General features: G+C 38.6%; 1 protein-coding gene across 1 annotated transcript; it reads right to left on the bottom strand.

The window, feature by feature from the left end:
* Positions 1 to 1,618: 1,618 nt before the first annotated feature.
* LOC135468669 (germ cell-less protein-like 1) lies at positions 1,619 to 18,410 on the bottom strand. The gene is made up of 15 exons (XM_064747049.1): positions 18,267 to 18,410; positions 17,796 to 17,919; positions 16,320 to 16,416; positions 15,438 to 15,535; positions 14,932 to 14,978; positions 14,535 to 14,666; positions 13,251 to 13,335; positions 12,673 to 12,763; positions 11,944 to 12,075; positions 10,892 to 10,961; positions 10,161 to 10,242; positions 9,176 to 9,237; positions 8,585 to 8,668; positions 7,383 to 7,470; positions 1,619 to 5,836 (listed from the first exon to the last, which is right to left on the bottom strand). The coding sequence occupies exons 1-15, from the start codon at positions 18,395 to 18,397 to the stop codon at positions 5,210 to 5,212; spliced, it is 1,950 nt and encodes a 649-aa protein (XP_064603119.1). The 5' UTR covers positions 18,398 to 18,410; the 3' UTR covers positions 1,619 to 5,209.
* Positions 18,411 to 19,212: the final 802 nt, after the last annotated feature.

Below are 19,212 nucleotides of genomic sequence, written 5' to 3'. Positions count from 1 at the left end.
TAACCGATTTCTGGGTTTCGCAGGCAGGCCAAATTTCGCTGCCTGAATTAAGATGGCCTCTATCAGCGACCATATTATTTTTGTATAAATACACATTAGCCATATATCTGAAATAAAAATTGTACTGACATGAAGAGGTCATATGAATGAATCAGCATTGAAAGCTTAGCCTGTTTTTGTCTTGGTGCAAGTTTATGTCATGAAATGTCTGACTCGTGGATCGATCGTTTGACTTAAGTAATGACCATAGAATTGGTCTTTTCCACATTCCTGTCCAAAAGCCTAACCTCTAAATAAGAGAAGCAGACTGTCGCAGAGAAACGGTCAGTACATAGGTCCTGTAGGATTGCAAGCAACTTTAGTTTTTCATATGTATGACAGGCAGCTTTTTGTGCAGAGGAAACCATAACACCAAGAGTATTAAACTATAGACCTTTGGCAAGTGACTTACAACTTTTTCTGTGTAAGGCACAGATATCCATCATGGAGCAAGCTCAGTATATGTCACATTGTATGCTATATGTCACATTATATGCTATATATCACATTATATGCTATATGTCACATTATATGCTATATGTTACATTATATGCTATATGCCCTACAAACTTCATGTAGGATGGCCCAGAAGCTTTCTAAGCACTGTCAAGCCAAGAACAGAAGAGGCTGGGGAAATTTCAAATCTATGTGTCGAAACATACATTCGTATACCAGCCGTCAACCAAAAAGGATGTTCTGGATCATTGATCGCAAGGCCAATTCCTGAAACGACTTTTAACACAAATTACCAAAGAACTAAAAAAGTATATTAAGTAGGAAAATAGGACGAAATCATACAAAAAGAAGCGGTCAGTGATGTAGGAAAGACAAAAGGTATGTTCTAGGAGACTTAATGAAATCAGTATTGAAATCATGTACCATGCTAGAGTATCAGTTGTTAATAACAAAATATGTATCTCAGTTGCGCTTTGTTTGCAACTGTTCATGTATCCAAAGTGGCAATCTAATTCACCATGAATATACCGCCCCTAGACCCTGGTTAAGCGGAACTGGACACAATCATGAAGCAGAAGGGGCCTCTGTGGTTCAATCGGTTAGCCTCTCACCAATGCGGTTGCTGTGAGTTCAAGTTCAGCTCATGCTGGCTTCCTCTCCGGCAGTACGTGGGGAGGTCTCTCAGCAACCTGCGGATGGTCGTGGGTTTCCCCCGGGCTCTGCCTGGGTTCCTCCCACCATAATGCTGGTCGCCGTCGCATAAGTGAAATATTCTTGAGTACGGCGTAAAACACCAATCAAATAAATAAATAAATGAAGCAGAGAGCCAGAGATTTTGGACGCTCTATCAATATTTACCTACAAAAGAATTGTACTCATGGTAAAACTTAAGAAACTTAGAGTGAGGGCATTACATGGAATAATCTTGACACACTAGTTTTTGCAGTAATCAATTGTGAAGTTGATTGAAATCTTCACACATCACGCAGGGTGTGACAAATGCTACAAGGTGAGATATGCACACACCTTATGCAGGACCCTTAGATACAATGCTGTCCAAGTAAGGATAATTTACAGAGTCAAAATTGAAACTATCGTAAAATCTGGGAAAGATGAAACCGTTTTGGTCTTTGTACAAATATAGGTCCAGATAAGATGTACCATCTGGAGAATCCGCGGTTTCCTTTAAATCCAGCAAAGGTGGGTAAATATCTTTCACAGCCTTTGGTAAACATGAAAGTTTAAAGCCAGCAGATGATCAATAAACCATTCAGTGAATGAGAAAGATCGGGATCTGGTGAGGATTACTCCTTAATAGTTTCTGCATATAGTCGTATTCATATGAGAACAAGTATAGGTGGGCTAAAAGGGGGGCACAATTTGTAACCATGAGAACACTTATACACTGCTGATATTTCCCTCAGTTTCACATTGATGTTATTATTGAGAAATTCAAGCAAATAAGTGAACATGGAAACATCCGATGAATGGTAACCCTTATATGTAGTTGAACTGAAGAAGGTTTTGTTGTCTTCGACATTGACCAGTTTTATTTAACCCTGAAACAATTAGGGATGAAATTCTATCAATTAAATCTGTGTGAGGAGTAGTATAGAGAGTGGAGAAATCCCAAGTAGATATGACCTTATAGTTTGCGTGTATTTTAGCGTCTTGTTCTTCAGTGAGACTTTTTGAATTTTTATGTTTTCCCCCACCCATGGCTGGGATACAGCGTTGCATCCTAGTCATTGAAAGACGATCTTATCCACCAAGTCCCTCCTGCCTGGATATATGAAGAGCACCTGTTACATGTAGAGAAAAAAACCAACACAATTGTTGTTATTTCATGTGACTTTAATATCATGAACATTGTTTAAACCATATGTATTTTTTAACCATTGCATTTTTTATATAAATAGGAAATATACATGTGGCTATTCCTGTTATCCTTACACCTGTAATTTTTTTAATACAAAATTCTTGTAGTTATATTGAAATTATAGTGTTTGTATACCTGCTAAGTTACCAAATATGAATTTTGAGTGCAGATATTGCCGAGCATAAGCTAACCCATACAAAGCCCTTCCCACCCAGATACAGCTTCTAAGTGTGTAAGTATGGGGTGGTGAAACCATCCCCATACAAGTATGTTATACTCCAAGCGGCACTGCACCTGGCACAGTAACCACTATACATAAGGTGATCACCACACCTGGCAAAGTAACCATCACACATAAGGTGATCACCACACCTAGCAAGGTGACCACTACACATAAGGTGATCACCACACGTGGCAAAGTAACCACGACACATGGCAAGGTGGCCACCACATCTGGCAAAGTAACCATCACAGCTGGCAAGACTCTTTTGAAATCTCCTGGTGTACATTCACAGCTGACCATGACTTCACTGATCAAAAGCTTGAGCTAGGTCTTCAGCACAGCTTCAGTAATCCCTTGACTAAGATCAGTGAGGCTGTTGAATGTTGAGTTTTACAATTAACTTCTTCAGTTGCAATGGAAAATGATGATGCATGAACTGAATTTGACAAAACTTAACTTGTGTATAATCACAATGAAAGTCCATCTGTATCAACAGATATGATTTCGACTGACACGATAAAGAATCCACTACTGTCGTTGTCTTCGCTATACAGATAAAGGGCCCCTTAAAACTCGCTGGGAAATTATCCCACTTCCATGAAACAGTGAGGTGTATTTCTTCCTCATGCAAAAAAAGAAAGGAGTGAATACTTGAATATGACGCACAATTACTGAAGGATGTGTGTGAAAAATTGGCATGATGCGATTTTTACTTTTTGTTTCATAAAAAATAGGATCAAAAGTAGATTTTGCTATTCTAAGGCGTTTTCCTGAGGAAATTCCCTTCATGATAAAAATATGGTAACATGAACCAAAATGATTTTCACATATTTGGTGACTAGTCAGGGAGCTGTAAGCTAACACGAAATATTGTGTTGGTTCAACGTAATCATAATTTTATAAATAAAAAAAAAAATTAAATAATTTGGAAGTTCAGATGAACTTTACATTCACCATAATATTTCATGGCTGTTAACTCATTGTCCCCATTGGTCCAGTGGTAACATGCATGCCTTGAAAACGCTATGTCGTTTAGGATAACGAGTTTGAATCCTATACCTGCATACTTTTTTTTAGTGTTTAACAAAGCCAGGTAAAGGAGGATTGTGGGGTGAATTTGAACCACACCAAAAATTCTTTTTTTGTATTTCTTTAAATATTGTCAAGGTATGTGTTAGATACCGGTAAGTTTAAATATATTACTGTACATCTATACAAATTATATACAGTATTCTTCTAATGAAAGCTCAATGGTATTTACTTCAGTTAACAGGATATCATACAATTACACTGACCAAGGGGGCACCTGCTTATCATTTTAGCTTCGTAATACATGTATGTCAAAGACACCGTCATGTATCCACAGTATCAGTCATAAGACAAAACTTCGTTTCAGATACCAACATTAGATGGAAAAGGATAATGTGCCATGCATCTGACGGCATAAAGTAGGCTGATGATTAGCAACAAATATTTTAGCTTGGTCCATTCCATCGGCAACATCTATTACATAACTCATACTGGGAAAGCCCTTGTGTCATTTCTCAATTTGTCACTGTGAGCAGTTTGGCAATCAACCTGAGAGATTAGATGATTTCCCATCTAGTTTCAAGAGGTCCTTTATCCCTTTGTAATTTGATTCTTGGAATAAATAATTCATTAACATGCTAGATTAAACATATTAAGTGTGTGTTTTGAGTATAAATTAGTCATTCAAAACCAAGAGATTTAGAGATCTTATCCTCTTCCATAAAATAAAATATACCGAGCATGTGACAAGCTGTGGACAAAACCTAAACAACAACCATTACCCATTACAACCAACCACAAGGTGATCCCTTTAAAAATACACAAAACATGCAACAAGGTACAACCCATAAGATTTTATAATACACGATAATAAAGAATGAATTCAGACCTTCAGGAACTGGGTACAAGAACATCAACAACCGCTCACATGTAACTAACTTTATGTGTGGACAATCTTCACAGAAAATAATAACAAAAAAAAATTCTGGTAAAAAATGTAATTTTGTGATGTTTTATGTTAGTTTATTCATGTTTTAAACTATTTACTTCGCTAATTTTTTTTCCTCCACCTAATAAAACAATAGTTCACTCTCTCATAAATCAAAAGCCTTATCAGCTGAACAAAGGGCTGCTGAAAACCATGTAGTCAATACCCCTGCCCCATAACATAGAAGGAGGTCAACCTCAGTGCATCAGTGTGTTCTCTATACAGATGAGCAGTGCTCTGATGTCACAGGCTTGAGTAACGCACTCCTGCATAAGGACAAGTTAGTATAAATAAACTATGTCAGTCATAAAACTCTGGGTATCAATGGCTCTATACTTTCTACTGCTGATCACCATTTCTGGTTTTTCTTGTCTCCACTCTTCTTTAGTTTATGTATTGGGACAAAAACAAGAGAGGCTTATTTTAAAATTAACACATTTTGAAAAGGAACACCTTGTGATTGAAGTACTGGTAAGCAAAAAAAAAAACACGCTGTTCATATAAATTAGGAGGTTATGTGATGTACATAGATGTATATAAAATACAGGTTTTTAACATGAGTTACTGCAAAGGCAGTCAGGGGTGAATATCAATCTTAATGACTTGGACTAGCCTGATTATGACTTCTGCTTAGACTAAGGCTTGACCTGGCAAGGCAGTGACTTGTGCTGGGAGGGCAATGGCTAGTACTTGCAATTGTGGAACTATCAGTACCACTGGTCTGGCTTTCAAATGTACTACTCCAGTCCTGACCTGATCTGGTCAACTCAGTTCTGCTCTCTTCATCGCTATCAGAGATCACATCAGCCGTTGTACTTTCACTTCTGGAACAATGAGTATTTACAGGTGATCTGTCTGTAAATTTGTTAATACTTGTGTTCAGCACCTTGCCAGATATCACAGGGTCTGAAGAGGACCAATGAACAGTCTTAGTCCTGTGTGTTTGTGTCTCTCTGGACAGCTTCACAGGAGACATACTTGTAGGCTGGATGTACCGATATCTGCATAGGGAAACACCTTCAGTTTCACTTTCAATTTCTGACAAAAGATCTGAGGCTTCCACTTGCAATGCGACGTCTTGTTTCTCCACGTCACAGTGCCAGGGTTCTGGGGGACAGAGCACGGGCTTGGGCAGGTCCTGCATGGGTGTGGCAAACATCAAGTTGAGGTTTATGTGAAGAGGGAACTTCAGGTCCTTACTACACACCATGATCACCTTCTCCTGTCAACATGTCAATGCAAAACACCACCGTTAGCTGATTAATAAAAAACAAAATACTTATTCAGTTATTTATTTGACTGCCGTTTATTTCTATAGTCAAGAATTTATTTCACCATACTGCAGTAAGTTTTATGGTTGACGGAAATATGCTTTTTAGGCAAGCTGCTGACAAACTTTGTCATGTGTGATGTATAGACATGAGCCCCTTATTGGTTGAAGGCTGTCCAAATAGCTCCAAGAGCGTTGCTGACCTCTTAATGTCAATAGAAACCCACCAATAACGGAAGCTTGGCTATCTACACATCTCTTGTCCACTAATGGGATTGAGACAAGTCCCGCTCTCTTATATAATTTATTTACTTATTTATTTGATACGTGCTTTATGCGGTACTCAAGAATAACTCCCTTATATAAAATAAACAGCAGTCATCCAGTATGGCTGTAAAGGCCATATCTTATTAGAGGCCAATGAATCTTTTCACACATTTGCAAGGTACATGTATACTTTTTTTAAGCATATATTCTGAGGGTATTAATCTGTGTAGACTGATAAAATTATTACTTTTGTGAAGCCCTCAAACTGACCAACCTAACCAATGCAGTTTTGTCTTCAAAATTAAAGGTAAAAGGTGCATAAATTACACTGAACGTATCTTTCATATGCGAAAAGTTAAGGAAATGAGGTATCACCGGAGCTCAATTGTGTCTTTTTTTAAAACAATGCTGAATGACCCCATAAAATGGCACAATGCATGACATGCTATAGCCTACAGAATTTGGACATAAATAGTTTAACAGAAAACTGCAATGTGCACGATCAGATGATAAGAATATATTTATTTGTTGCTTTGTGATTTGGCATCACTTTCAATGGAAGAATGCAGGACTGTTTTAATATGGCTTATACTTTGGCAGAACTGCAGTGATATCGTGGTGAGATTATACAGGAGCACCTAAGACATCAAGTCTCACCCAGTCTCAGCGAACTCACACCAGGCCTACTAGTGCTGGTCCTATCCACTCAAAAGACAAACAACCTATCCTGAGTCATTTCAGATAAGGGACGGAAACAAGCCTAAACGGCCTCAGACATGTTTTTTGACATGCTTGACAACTTTCAATAAGGAATTCTTATGAGGCCATGAGATACACCAAGCTAGACAAACCAGAAAACTTGTCATGTCACTCTAAAAGGCACAACAGGGTTCATGTGATGTCAGTGGAAAGGTTATAGAAATATCTTGCACCTGGTTGGTCACTACCAAAACATTGTCGCGCCTTTCATTTTCTTGAAGTTCGCATTTTAGCATACATTACACTGCCATATGCCATATCTCAGTTATGCAACATCACAAGAGAAAAAACTTACACTTCTTAAATCTTATGTGAAATACATGGTTTATTCATGGACACATTTGGACTAGTGTTGTCTTTACTCTTAAGATAGGGAAGTATCAAGACTGCCCATCATCAGGTCTTACAATCAACCCTCGGGACTCCCACTTTAAATCTTAGTCATCGGAGCGCTGCAAATAAGAAAGCATACCTCATCTTTGGCCAGCAATGTATGCTGGATACCCGTACTTTGCATGTTTTTGGTTCGGCCCATTTCATCGAGACTGAGGACAGTCAACCTGCAACAAAAGACGAAATCTACCTAGGAACCTTTCCGTGACACAGGCAAGAATACAGTAACTTTTGCCCTCCCCCCCCCCTTAAATAGTTAACAAATCTATGTGGTAAAGCATAACTTAAGAAACAATTTAAAAAACAATTCATGATTTTGAAAACTAAAAACATAGGGGCACATTTGGACTTGACATACATTATAAAACAGCCTGTCTAGATCAGATAACATTGCTCTTGTATGCCAAACTAGGACAATGTCAGTTGTAGAACCTGTGGAGGATTTAGGGTATCAGCATGTGTATAAACTATGCAGGTCTTTGACTTGTGCCAGGTTTAACAGCCACAGCCTACATGTACACAGCTATACTGTGTATCAAAAACACTTCATAAGGGCTGACTACAGCCCACCTCAAACCTGCCTACTTGTAGAAGACTTTCCTGTAGTCCTGAAGACTGACTACAGCCCACCTCAAACCTGCCTACCTGTAGAAGACTTTCCTGTAGTCCTGAAGACTGACTGCATTAGGACAGTCTACCTGTCCATACTAATACATGAGGACTGACTACAGTCCAGTTTAAACCTGCCTACCTGTAGAAGAGTTTCCTGTAGTCCTGAAGACTGACTGCATTAGGACAGTCTACCGATCCATACCAATACATGAGGACTGACTACAGCCCACCTCAAACCTGCCTACCTGTAGAAGACTTTCCTGTAGTCCTGAAGACTGACTGCATTAGGACAGTCTACCTGTCCATACTAATACATGAGGACTGACTACAGTCCAGTTTAAACCTGCCTACCTGTAGAAGACTTTCCTGTAGTCCTGAAGACTGACTGCATTAGGACAGTCTACCTGTCCATACTAATACATGAGGACTGACTACAATCCAGTTTAAACCTGCCTACTTGTAGAAGACTTTCCTGTAGTCCTGAAGACTGACTGCATTAGGACAGTCTACCTGTCCATACTAATACATGAGGACTGACTACAATCCAGTTTAAACCTGCCTACTTGTAGAAGACTTTCCTGTAGTCCTGAAGACTGACTGCATTAGGACAGTCTACCTTTCCATACTAATACATGAGGACTGACTACAGTCCAGTTTAAACCTGCCTACCTGTAGAAGACTTTCCTGTAGTCCTGAAGACTGACTGCATTAGGACAGCCCTCACTCATTGTGTTCCTCTTCATACCTATTACACTAAACACAAAACAGATGGCCATGACCTAAGAAGTTCGAATCCAAATTTTTTGTATCACATTTGTTTTAATTATTTTATTGATAACTGAAGCTATGTTTTGATTAACTAGCTGTCAGAATTACTGGTTGCTTGGCTATGTGGTTTATGGTTGTGAAAACAATGTTCATATTGTTGAAGTGATTTATTTATACATCAGTCTTCTCTGCTGAATTGATGTGTCTTCTGCTGGATAAATTCGCTACATGGTTGCTCAATGACAGGATATGAAAATATATGCTGTCATTGATACTAATATTAGGCTCACCTGATGTCTCATCCAATATGAGGGTTACTGATACAATATTTTTCCGAATCCTGATACTGAGTCACTATGTAACTAAAAAAATGCACTGCACAATTGCACAATGTTCTAGTGCCAAAATGTTCTCAGAGTTACAAATTTAGGTGAGAATTTTTCATGGGACTGAATACCAATGTTACGCTAGATGTTATTACTGCTGACTTACCCATGCGAGTAGGAGAGTATAAGATCTAAACCAAAGTTGTACCCTGTCCACCTCCAGAAGAACTGAAAGCAAACAGTACAGAGGTGATAACATGACAGCAATCAGAATCCTCTTAACCAAAGTTTATCCTATCCATTAATGGCAATACCAAGGTTCAATGCCAACATCCCTTTGGTCATTTAAGCTGAAAGGTTTTTAGATAACATGAGTTGACAGGTTATGATTAGCTCGACCCAATGGAATATTATGGGGCAAATTTCTTCACAAAATCGCATATATGGTAATATAAAAAAGAAATTTCTTTATCACAGTATATAGTTATGATACAACTGGATATCCAAGACATACAAAATTGTTATAAACATGAGACTATATGTGCAGCTGAGTACGGCAGTTCATCCATGTATCTACCTGTGCTCACCTTACCACACGTGTTGCTGAGTAGAGTAGCTCACCCATGTATCTACCTGTAATCACCTCACTACATGTGCAGCTGTATAGGGTAGCTACTCACCCATGCATCTACCTGTGCACACCTTACTACATGAGTAGCTGAGTTGGGTAGCTCACCCATGTATCTACCTGTGCTCACAGGACTACAAGTGCAGCTGAGTAGGGTAGTTACTCACCCAGGTATCTACCTGTACTCACCTGGCTACATGTGTAGCTGAGTAGGGTAGCTACTCACCCAAACATCTACCTGTGCTCACCTTACTACATGTGTAGATGAGTAGGGTAGCTTACCCATGTATCTACCTGTGTTCACCTGACTACATGTGTAGCTTAGAAGGGTAGCTTGCCAGTGTCTCTACCTGTTCTTGCCTGACTACATGTTCAGCTGAGTAAGGCAGCTCACCCATGTATCAACCTGTAATTCGAAATCTACATATGTAGCTGAGTAGGGCTGTTCACCCATGTATCTACCTGTGCTCACCTGACTACATGTGTAGCTGGTACCCCCACCCATGTATCTACTTGTACTCACCTGCCCTTCTTTCTCCAGCACCCGACCACAGCGCACACACAACTCTCTGAATGCAGTTTCTGACACCATCTCCTCTGTTGGGCTAACATTACACAATGTTACAATTTTATTACAGAAACAAAGCCCTACTTTGAAATCTTTCTTAAACCAATTCTTCAGGAAATGTTTTTCAATTATCTTCTGACATTTTTTGAAAGTAATTCCCACAAGATTTAGAGCAAAGAATCTATTACAAGTGATAAGGGTTTATGCAAGCTAAACAAAATAGTACTAGAGTATATATCTTTAGAAGAAAAACACCACGCATCTGTGATCTTGTGCTTATCACAGACAATACCCATACTTCTCTGTATTTCTGTACAATGTTTGTAAGCTGGAAAATCTTTAAAAAAAATGCCCTTTCATGTTCAAATTCAATTATTTTACTACATGCATTACAATGAAGTCCCAGGAAATGTCCAGCAGAAAGACCCTGACGTCATTTTGACACCATGCATTTCTTTCCCAGCTCACAATAGCCATGTCAGAGTAAAGATAATATGTTACAACAGAAAGAGATGGATTGTAACATTGTAGAAATTGTGTCAGAATAAATTTTTGACATAACAATGGCTCAATGCCCTGCTCCACAACTGTGCCTCCTCACAGGATTAAAACTTATTCTACCGTGCCCATTAAATTTAAAATTGTAAAGCGTAAGGTGTAAAGATGTTGTGTGAGACTGTGCTTACCCTGTATCATGTCCCTGATCCACCTGGAGCATGTGTAACCACTGGTACTGAATCACTGGTCTCAGCCACTCTGAAACACAATAAGCACGGACACATGGAGAAAACTTCACATGAAGCAACATATAATATCACAATTTCAGGATTCTGACCTGTTGTATAATATGTATTGATGTGATAGCACAAACAACATGCTGCCATCTGACAGCACTAAACCCACGAAAAAGCTGACTTACGTAATGGCACTATTCTGTCTTGTTGTATCATGTGTAGTGATGTGATATCACACACAACATGCTGCCATCTGACAGCACTAAACCCACGAAAAAGCTGACTTACGTAATGGCACTATTCTGTCTTGTTGTATCATGTGTAGTGATGTGATATCACACACAACATGCTGCCATCTGACAGCACTAAACCCACGAAAAAGCTGACTTACGTAATGGCACTATTGTCTTGTTGTATCATGTGTCGTGATGTGATATCACAGACAACATGCTGCCATCTGACAGCACTAAACCCACAAACAAGCTGACGTATGTAATGGCACTATTCTGTCTTGTTGTATCATGTGTAGTGATGTGATATCACAGACAATATGCTGCCATCTGACAGCACTGAACCCACAAACAAGCTGACGTATGTAATGGCACTATTCTGTCTTGTTGTATCATGTGTCGTGATGTGATATCACAGACAACATGCTGCCATATGACAGCACTAAACTCAGAGATGAACTGACTTACCTAATGGCACTATTCTGTCTTGTTGTATCATGTGTAGTGATGTGATATCACAGACAACATACTGCCATCTGACAGCACTGAACCCACAAACAAGCTGACGTATGTAATGGCACTATTCTGTCTTGTATCATGTGTCGTGATGTGATATCACAGACAACATGCTGCCATATGACAGTACTAAACTCAGAGATGAACTGACTTACCTAATGGCACTATTCTGTCTTGCTGTATCATGTATAGTGATGTGATATCACAGACAACATGCTGCCATCTGACAGCACTAAACACAAAGTTGAACTGACTTACCTAATGGCACTATTCTGTCTTGTTGTATCATGTGTAGTGATGTGATATCACAGACAACATGCTGCCATCTAATAGCACTAAATACACGGATGAATCGGCGACCAGCACTCTTCTCAAGAAACTCCACAGTACCTATAAAAGATATCAAAAACAGCCGATCAGAAAGTAACACTGTAAGTCTACATGATTTACTGAAACTGAAAATGAGTGTTCAGCTGTTTTATTGTTTGGTCTAACGATGGTAACAATGTCCGTAATAAAACTGCAGGACAAAGTGGAATGTAGTAGTTGGTTTTTGTTTTATTCAGTGAAAGAATGTGTATATGTGTATATTCATAAGCACATTTAGAATGACTGAATGAATGATTATGGTTGAACACCACGTCAGCAATATTTCAGCCACATGGTTGTGAAGTACACTGAAGAGTACACTAAAGGAAGTGAAAAAAGGGTAATTAAAACAGGTGTTATGGGAGTCTCATGGAACATACCCCAGAAGCCTCTCACTGATGCAGTCGCTGTCAGTTCATGTCCAGCTCATGCTGGCCTCCCTTTCCTGCCTTACGTAGGAAGGTCTGTCAGCAGCCTGCGGATGGTTGTGGGTTTCCCCCTGGCTCTGCCTGGTTTCCTCCCACCATAATGCTGGCCACCATCGTATAAGTTAAACATTCTTAAGTATGGCGTAAAACACCAATCAAATAAATCAATAAATCAATAAATCAAACATACCCTCTGTGATGTTGGAGTAAAATTCAAAACAAGCATTGTCCAAAGCACTAAGATCACCCTTCCAATCAGAGTTCAACTGTAAAAACATCCACTGAGAAAACAAATCAGAGTCATGTAAAGAAAACTATTCCTTTTGAACAACAGCTTTCTCTGTAGTTACCATTTAGCATTATTTTACTAGTACAGATGGCCAGAAAATTTACAACAGACAATACCCTAATTCTTCAACCTTTTCATCAGCCTTTGCAAACCAACATTTTGAAACATTCTGGGAGAACTTTGGGGTGGAGAGAAATATTTTACAGTTTTATAAAGCTTGCATCTTTAATCACACAAACAAATCCTTTTTAGCATCATTTTCATAATAACTGTATGCATAAATTCCACTGAAAAACGTTCAACATTTACAGTATTTGTTTTTAAATAACACAAACTTCTCTCATTAATACTGGAGGGTTTTTTTTCACCTTAGCTTTAATGCTTGAATCTGTGCTATATTGAGAAAATGTAGTCCCTAATAATTACAATACATGTAAAAAACAAACTATTTACTATTTCCTAATGAACTCTTGGCTTACCCTTTTTAACATCGTATAGATATTCATTTCCACCTGTATAACAAGCAGCCATTCAGAGGCCACCAGGACAGTCATTAGGTCACGACTGAAAAAACAACACATATATATATATATATGTACATATGAACAGACACACTCATACACTCATGCTTGTAATTTGCTGAATTAGAAAGCAAATGTGGTAAACTTTCTTTCTTAAACAGCAGATGTGCTTGAAATCTTCTTTCTTAACACAGTTCATTTTTTTTTATAAAGAGATGTGACGTGGTTAAATTAATGGCTTACTTTAACTATCACGGGGGGGGCCTCCGTGGCTCAGTTGGTTAGTGCGCTAGTGCAGTGTTATGACCCAGGAGTCTCTCACCAATGCGGTCGCTGTGAGTTCAAGTCCAGCTCATGCTGGCTTCCTCTCTGGCCGTACGTGGGAAGGTCTGTCAGCAACCTGTGGATGGTCATGGGTTTCCCCTGGGCTCTGCCCAGTTTCCACCCACCATAATGCTGGCCGCCGTCGTATAAGTGAAATATTCTTGGGTACGGAGTAAAACACCAATCAAATAAAAAAATAAATAGCTATCACAGGCGTTTATGCTTTCATCAATGAGGTCAGATATTCAAATCCAGCTCATGCTGCTTTCAAGTAAGCTGTAAGTCAGATTTCTCAGGTACCTGATGAAACTCAGTGGGTCACTTTAGGGGACTTTTGGTGGTGGAAATCGACTTTCTAAATATATATGTACTTGACATCTTACATAAACATGTAGTTGACATCTTACATATACATATAGTTCATTTCTTAAATATACATGTAGCTCATTTCTTAAAAGGTGGCGGAAATCTAGTTTCAAATACTTCAATTCTTCTAGACAAGTGGCCATGGGAATCTACATGCTTTTTCACACGTTTCAGTGAAATGTTGGTGGATATCAATTAATACATGTATCCGAACATAATTCTTCAACTTTTTGCATGTTTGCAAGGTGTTTATTCATGGATATTCTGAAAGGATTATTCTGATTAGACTGCATTAGACTGACAAAATTATACTTTTTGTGAAGCCCTGAAATTTGCCAATCCAACCCATGTAGTCTCCAAAATCTAATAATAAAATGTGCATAAATTGCACTGAAACTTGCATATTTCAAAGGCGAATAAGTTGAGGAATTTGGGTACATGTAGTTCAATTCTTTACAAGAAGCGGTGGTTGAAATCTAATTTCTCAGAATACATGTACTTACTACCACCAAGACTTGAAGTCCCCATATTTAGAAGCGGCTTGTGCCTCACCTGATTTCTTGTAGCAGTTCAGCACTCTGAGAACGGAGAAGGTTTTTCTCCAGCCAAGAGACACACTGCTTCTTCACTGTCTCCAGTCCGTAGGTGTGAGCAGAAGAGTAATATCCACACACTGTTACGCCACTGGGGAGGAAAACACGGGAAAAATCAAAGTAATAATAAAGTTAATTTATGATACATTATCAACATAACACTTCGTTTATAGGTGTAACACTCTCAAGGGCCCTTTGAACCCTTTGACAGTGTGGGTCACATGGGCTGTCTGATATCAAGAACAGTACAGTGGTATATGTGCTGCATACCAGGACAGTCATATTTTCACTAGAAATGTTGGTATTATTATTTGCAAAAACAATACATTAACCTTTTGCACATGCTTATTATTTACCTGATGTTTTCTTTCATCATGAGAGCACACTGTTGAATAAGGCCTTCCTAGAAACAAATAAGTCAACTAAAGTGCATCTGTCTGTTTGGTTGACTGCTGACATGTTCTGAGAAGACACACTAGTAAACGAGTTTATAACAAAAACACAAGCAGTTACATATTATTCCATAAATTTCATGTCTCATATTTCTGGAAAATATTCATTTGAAAACTAAATATGAATTCAACACATCTGTATGTGGCATTTATAAAGTATACTGAGAAAATATGAATTAAATTTGAACAACTGTCACGAACAACTGGGCAGGGCCTTCTTATCATGTGATTTTACGGACAGAATTTTGTATATTTATTTGCTTCGACTAGCATTATTGTTGGAGGAAACCGGGCAGAGCACGGGGGGAGCTCACAGACACCCCTTTGGAGGGAGGCTCCTGGATCATTGCGCAGCGCTGGCATGTTAACACCATCGCCTGCAGAGGCCCCGCCCTACAAACAGAACATACCAACTGAAATAAGTTAGCCGCAGCCAAAACCCGAGTGACGTTGACAGGTTTGATGAACACTGTATCCGTGTATAGGGATCCAAATGTTATCTTCAAAGCTGAGGAGAAAGAAAAAATGTGCATATAACAATATATCAGCAGCTAGGGAAATCCCACAAAAAAGTGCTTGGCTCCTCACTCAGTACTGCTTAGTTTCACCAAACTGAGTGCACCAGCCAAACTGTGGCTAAGGCGACATTAGGCGCTTATACTTTGCTCCCACGAGTTGTCTCACAAAAAACGGACACTTTTCAGTCTCTGTGTACTGCGAGCCTGCATTGCTATCTGCATGATGGATAGGAAGTACAGCCGATGATTACCTTCAGTGACAGTTCATACATTTTAAACAACAAGGTTGAGGAATTATGGTAATTTTTACTTTACAAAATAAATGATAATTAGATATGCAAGAAACACCAAACACCGAAATTTATTCGATAATATGCCATTAATACTAAAATCATTAGAGGTAAATCGTTCCCACATTTCCCACCTTTCCCAGGTCAAAAGTACACAAAACTGAAAACATGTTTCCCAGCAATTCTGAAATCCCCATGCCTGGAAATCCAATGGTACACTGTGTGAAAAGTTTATTGAAATGCCACCTGTACATATGCTTGATTTATTTAAATTTTAGCTTGAGTGAAACGAAAGAATCTTTTATATTTGATCTTGCCACCCTGTACTACTTAAGCCATTCTATTTATTTACTTGTTTGATCGTTCCTTAGGAGCGTACTCAAGAATTTTTATTTCTTATTGTAGGTAACTGAAACCTGAAGATATATTTTTTTAAGCTTCTTTCTGTGTTAGTAGAGAATCTGCACAACAGTGATTTACTCACCATCTTCATCAATGTTCTCATCAGGGATGCTGACAGTGATGGTTTTCAGTGATGACTCTGTCCATGACCCACAAAACATGCTGGAGAAATAGGCACACTGGAAAGCAGTATCACACACATAAAATTGCACTATCAAATCTGAGTGTCTCAGCAGAAGTCCATTCAACAAAGTTAAAATCAACATAAATTTTTTTCTTTGAACGAAACATTGTGAGCACTATAATTCTCCAAGCTATTCATATGTTTAAATGATGTTTATATTTACATACATGCTTGGACCACCTTGGTGGCCTGCTGATTAGAGTCTCTGCCTCGAAGTCGAGAGACTCTGGGATAAAACCCAAGTCAGGTCATAACAAAGACTTTAAAAATGTTACTTGCTGCTGTCTTGCCTGGTGCTCAGCACTGAGAGGTTAGAGCAAGGAAAGATGACTGGTTGGCCTGGTGTCAGTATAATGTGACTGGGTGGGGTGTCATGTCTGGTGTCTTTGGCATGATATTTCAGACAAAGGAGAACTTTGGCAGCATGAACTCGCCATGCCACAAGTCACAATATATGTACACACACCTAATGATCTCCTTGTCATCACATGACTGAAAAATTGTTAAGTATGATATATATTTAAGAGCACTGTACATGAACATTCTTGTTAGAGAAATAAAATCGAAGACACATCTTTTTTATAGAGGCAAATACACTTTACTTTACATTCGCTCATGGATCACACATGTAAACAATATGACAGACTGAAAGCAAATTACAAGTCTAGTAAACCAAATAAGATCTTCCTGTCTATTGATAATATATTATAAAGTATTTGTAATTCCCAACAATCTGTATGGCTGAACTGAATGGCAGTTACATGGTCATGATGGAAGGCTGCATAATTACAAGATAATACTTTGCCAGGCATTTCAAACTTCGCTAAACATCTCCCATTGTATAGACAACAAGGGGATGTAATCCAGTTTTAAAAACTCAGTCATCGGCCATGTTTCTAACTATAGCAACTTGAGTTAGTTACTGGTCGAAGGGAAACCCTGTATAAAACTCAACATTCAATTCTTCACTCAAAACCAGATATGTGTCAGTAGACATCTCCACTTCATGTAGATAAAGGTCTAAAATAACAACAGAATTTTTTTTCGCCGTTGGCAATATGTTTCTTTTAGGCTTCAACAAACTGAGGCACTTGTGTGGGTTTTCATTTTTTATTCAGTAACCGTAACATCTCAAAGTGTACAACATAAAAGCAAACACATCATGACAATTCCTATCTCAAAAGTTGAGCATTCATTCTCTTTAAAGTGATCTAGAATCATCCCTGACTGACTGGTGAGACACAGGCAACTGAGAATAATACATTAAACTAAGCTGCATTTCAAGTGTGGTGCATTTATTCAAGTGCAACTAAAGCTGCTGGCTGTAACCCAGTCGCAACACTGATTCTGAATCGCTGTAAGGTAAAAGCTTACCTGGCAGAGGTAGACTTTATGAAGATGCCACTCCTTCCCCAGAGCCACAATGGTCACATCACTACCTTGTCCTTCAAGGAACAGAGTCTGATAAATGTACTTGGAAGTGCTCTTGGTCCGCTTCCTGTTAAAGAGGCATAAATGGCATTATATATACTGTAGTAATTCTTCAGCGTTTTGCATGTATGCTAGCCCTAGATGCGAGCATCAGTACAAATATAAAAGGGCGCCGAGTCGTCATCCAGGGAGACATAATGTTTGCAGGGTGTCATACTTTTATTCAAGCATATTCTGAAGGCATTACTCTGTGTATAATACAATTATACCCAACCATTGCTGTTTTCTGTCCAAAATCAAATTAAAAACGTTGTTCTTTCATTTTCAGCTCTATTTGAAATTTGACACTTGAAGTTGGTGTTGTTGTTGTTGCTTAATCTCAACAAAATGAAAACAAAGATTTCGTTTAAGTACCGCTTTGGTGTCTCTAAATCCAGGTCATTATTTACGCTCGAATTATTTATGTCATCTTCTTCTCTTTTTCTCTTGCGCCTAATAGGTGTCGCTAACGCGCCAAATTTGTCGAAAGAGAAAGCTGTTCCCATCTTCCCCCAACTTTGTTTACAATCTCAAAGCGCAGAGAGAATTATGGGCAGGGGGAGATAACCACTTACAAATAACGAAGCAAACTTGTAATGTGTGAGTTGTCGTCCCTGCTCTGCATGCACATCATTGCCAGAAAAAAAGCGACAGTGCATTTTGAATACATCTCAATGAATAGGAAGGCTTGTACATTAATACTGTAAAGTAGTGACTTAATTAACTTAAAAAGCTGAACCTATCAATACCGTTGATGAACAGTCACACAAGAAAACTAGTAAAATGAAAGGCGAGTAGGTTTACCATTACTTAATACTTTCGATCACCATATTTAAAACTTGTTGAAACAGTAGAATTTTACAAGCTCAAGTTCTCAGCTGATGTAATATCTACTACATTAGGGTTAATAATTGTTTTATTGGTGCAACATTAAAAATTATTCATTTGTTTTGTGAGTTGAAGTAAACCACCAACCTTTCATATGTTACTAAAGAACTTTCCCACTTGACATACAGATATCTGCACCATACTAGTGAAAGAAAATTGTCAGTAAACATCAGACTGCAAATTTCCACATAAGCACCATCAAGCACTTATTGCCATCAAGGCTATGCAAACTGTGAGAGCAGAGGGAAATCAATTTCACTGTACCAGGCCAGGTAGGCCTATGTGTGACTGAAACTAGTGACTGAAAGACAAGCATCATAACCAGAGCCCACTCCCTGTTAATTCTTAATGCTTACTCTTAATGTGTATGAAGATGTAGCCTACAGGACTTATTGTCTTTATCTCACATTTGATCATTGAATACTGTTACTTT

Source organism: Liolophura sinensis, chromosome 1 (genome assembly GCF_032854445.1).
Source record: "Liolophura sinensis isolate JHLJ2023 chromosome 1, CUHK_Ljap_v2, whole genome shotgun sequence".
Lineage (NCBI taxonomy): Eukaryota > Metazoa > Mollusca > Polyplacophora > Chitonida > Chitonidae > Liolophura > Liolophura sinensis.
Note: the sequence above shows the minus strand (reverse complement) of the source record. Positions and strands in the feature narration are given on the sequence as shown.

Excerpts from the sequence above, each read along its gene's own strand:
- LOC135468669 (XM_064747049.1), bottom strand. The coding sequence starts at position 18,397 with ATGGGAACAGCTTTCTCTTTCGACAAATTTGGCGCGTTAGCGACACCT. Across the intron at positions 12,076-12,672 it reads TTACTCCAACATCACAGAGG|GTACTGTGGAGTTTCTTGAG; the intron begins GTATGTTTGATT and ends TATCTTTTATAG. Across the intron at positions 10,962-11,943 it reads AGACAGAATAGTGCCATTAG|AGTGGCTGAGACCAGTGATT; the intron begins GTAAGTCAGTTC and ends ATTGTGTTTCAG.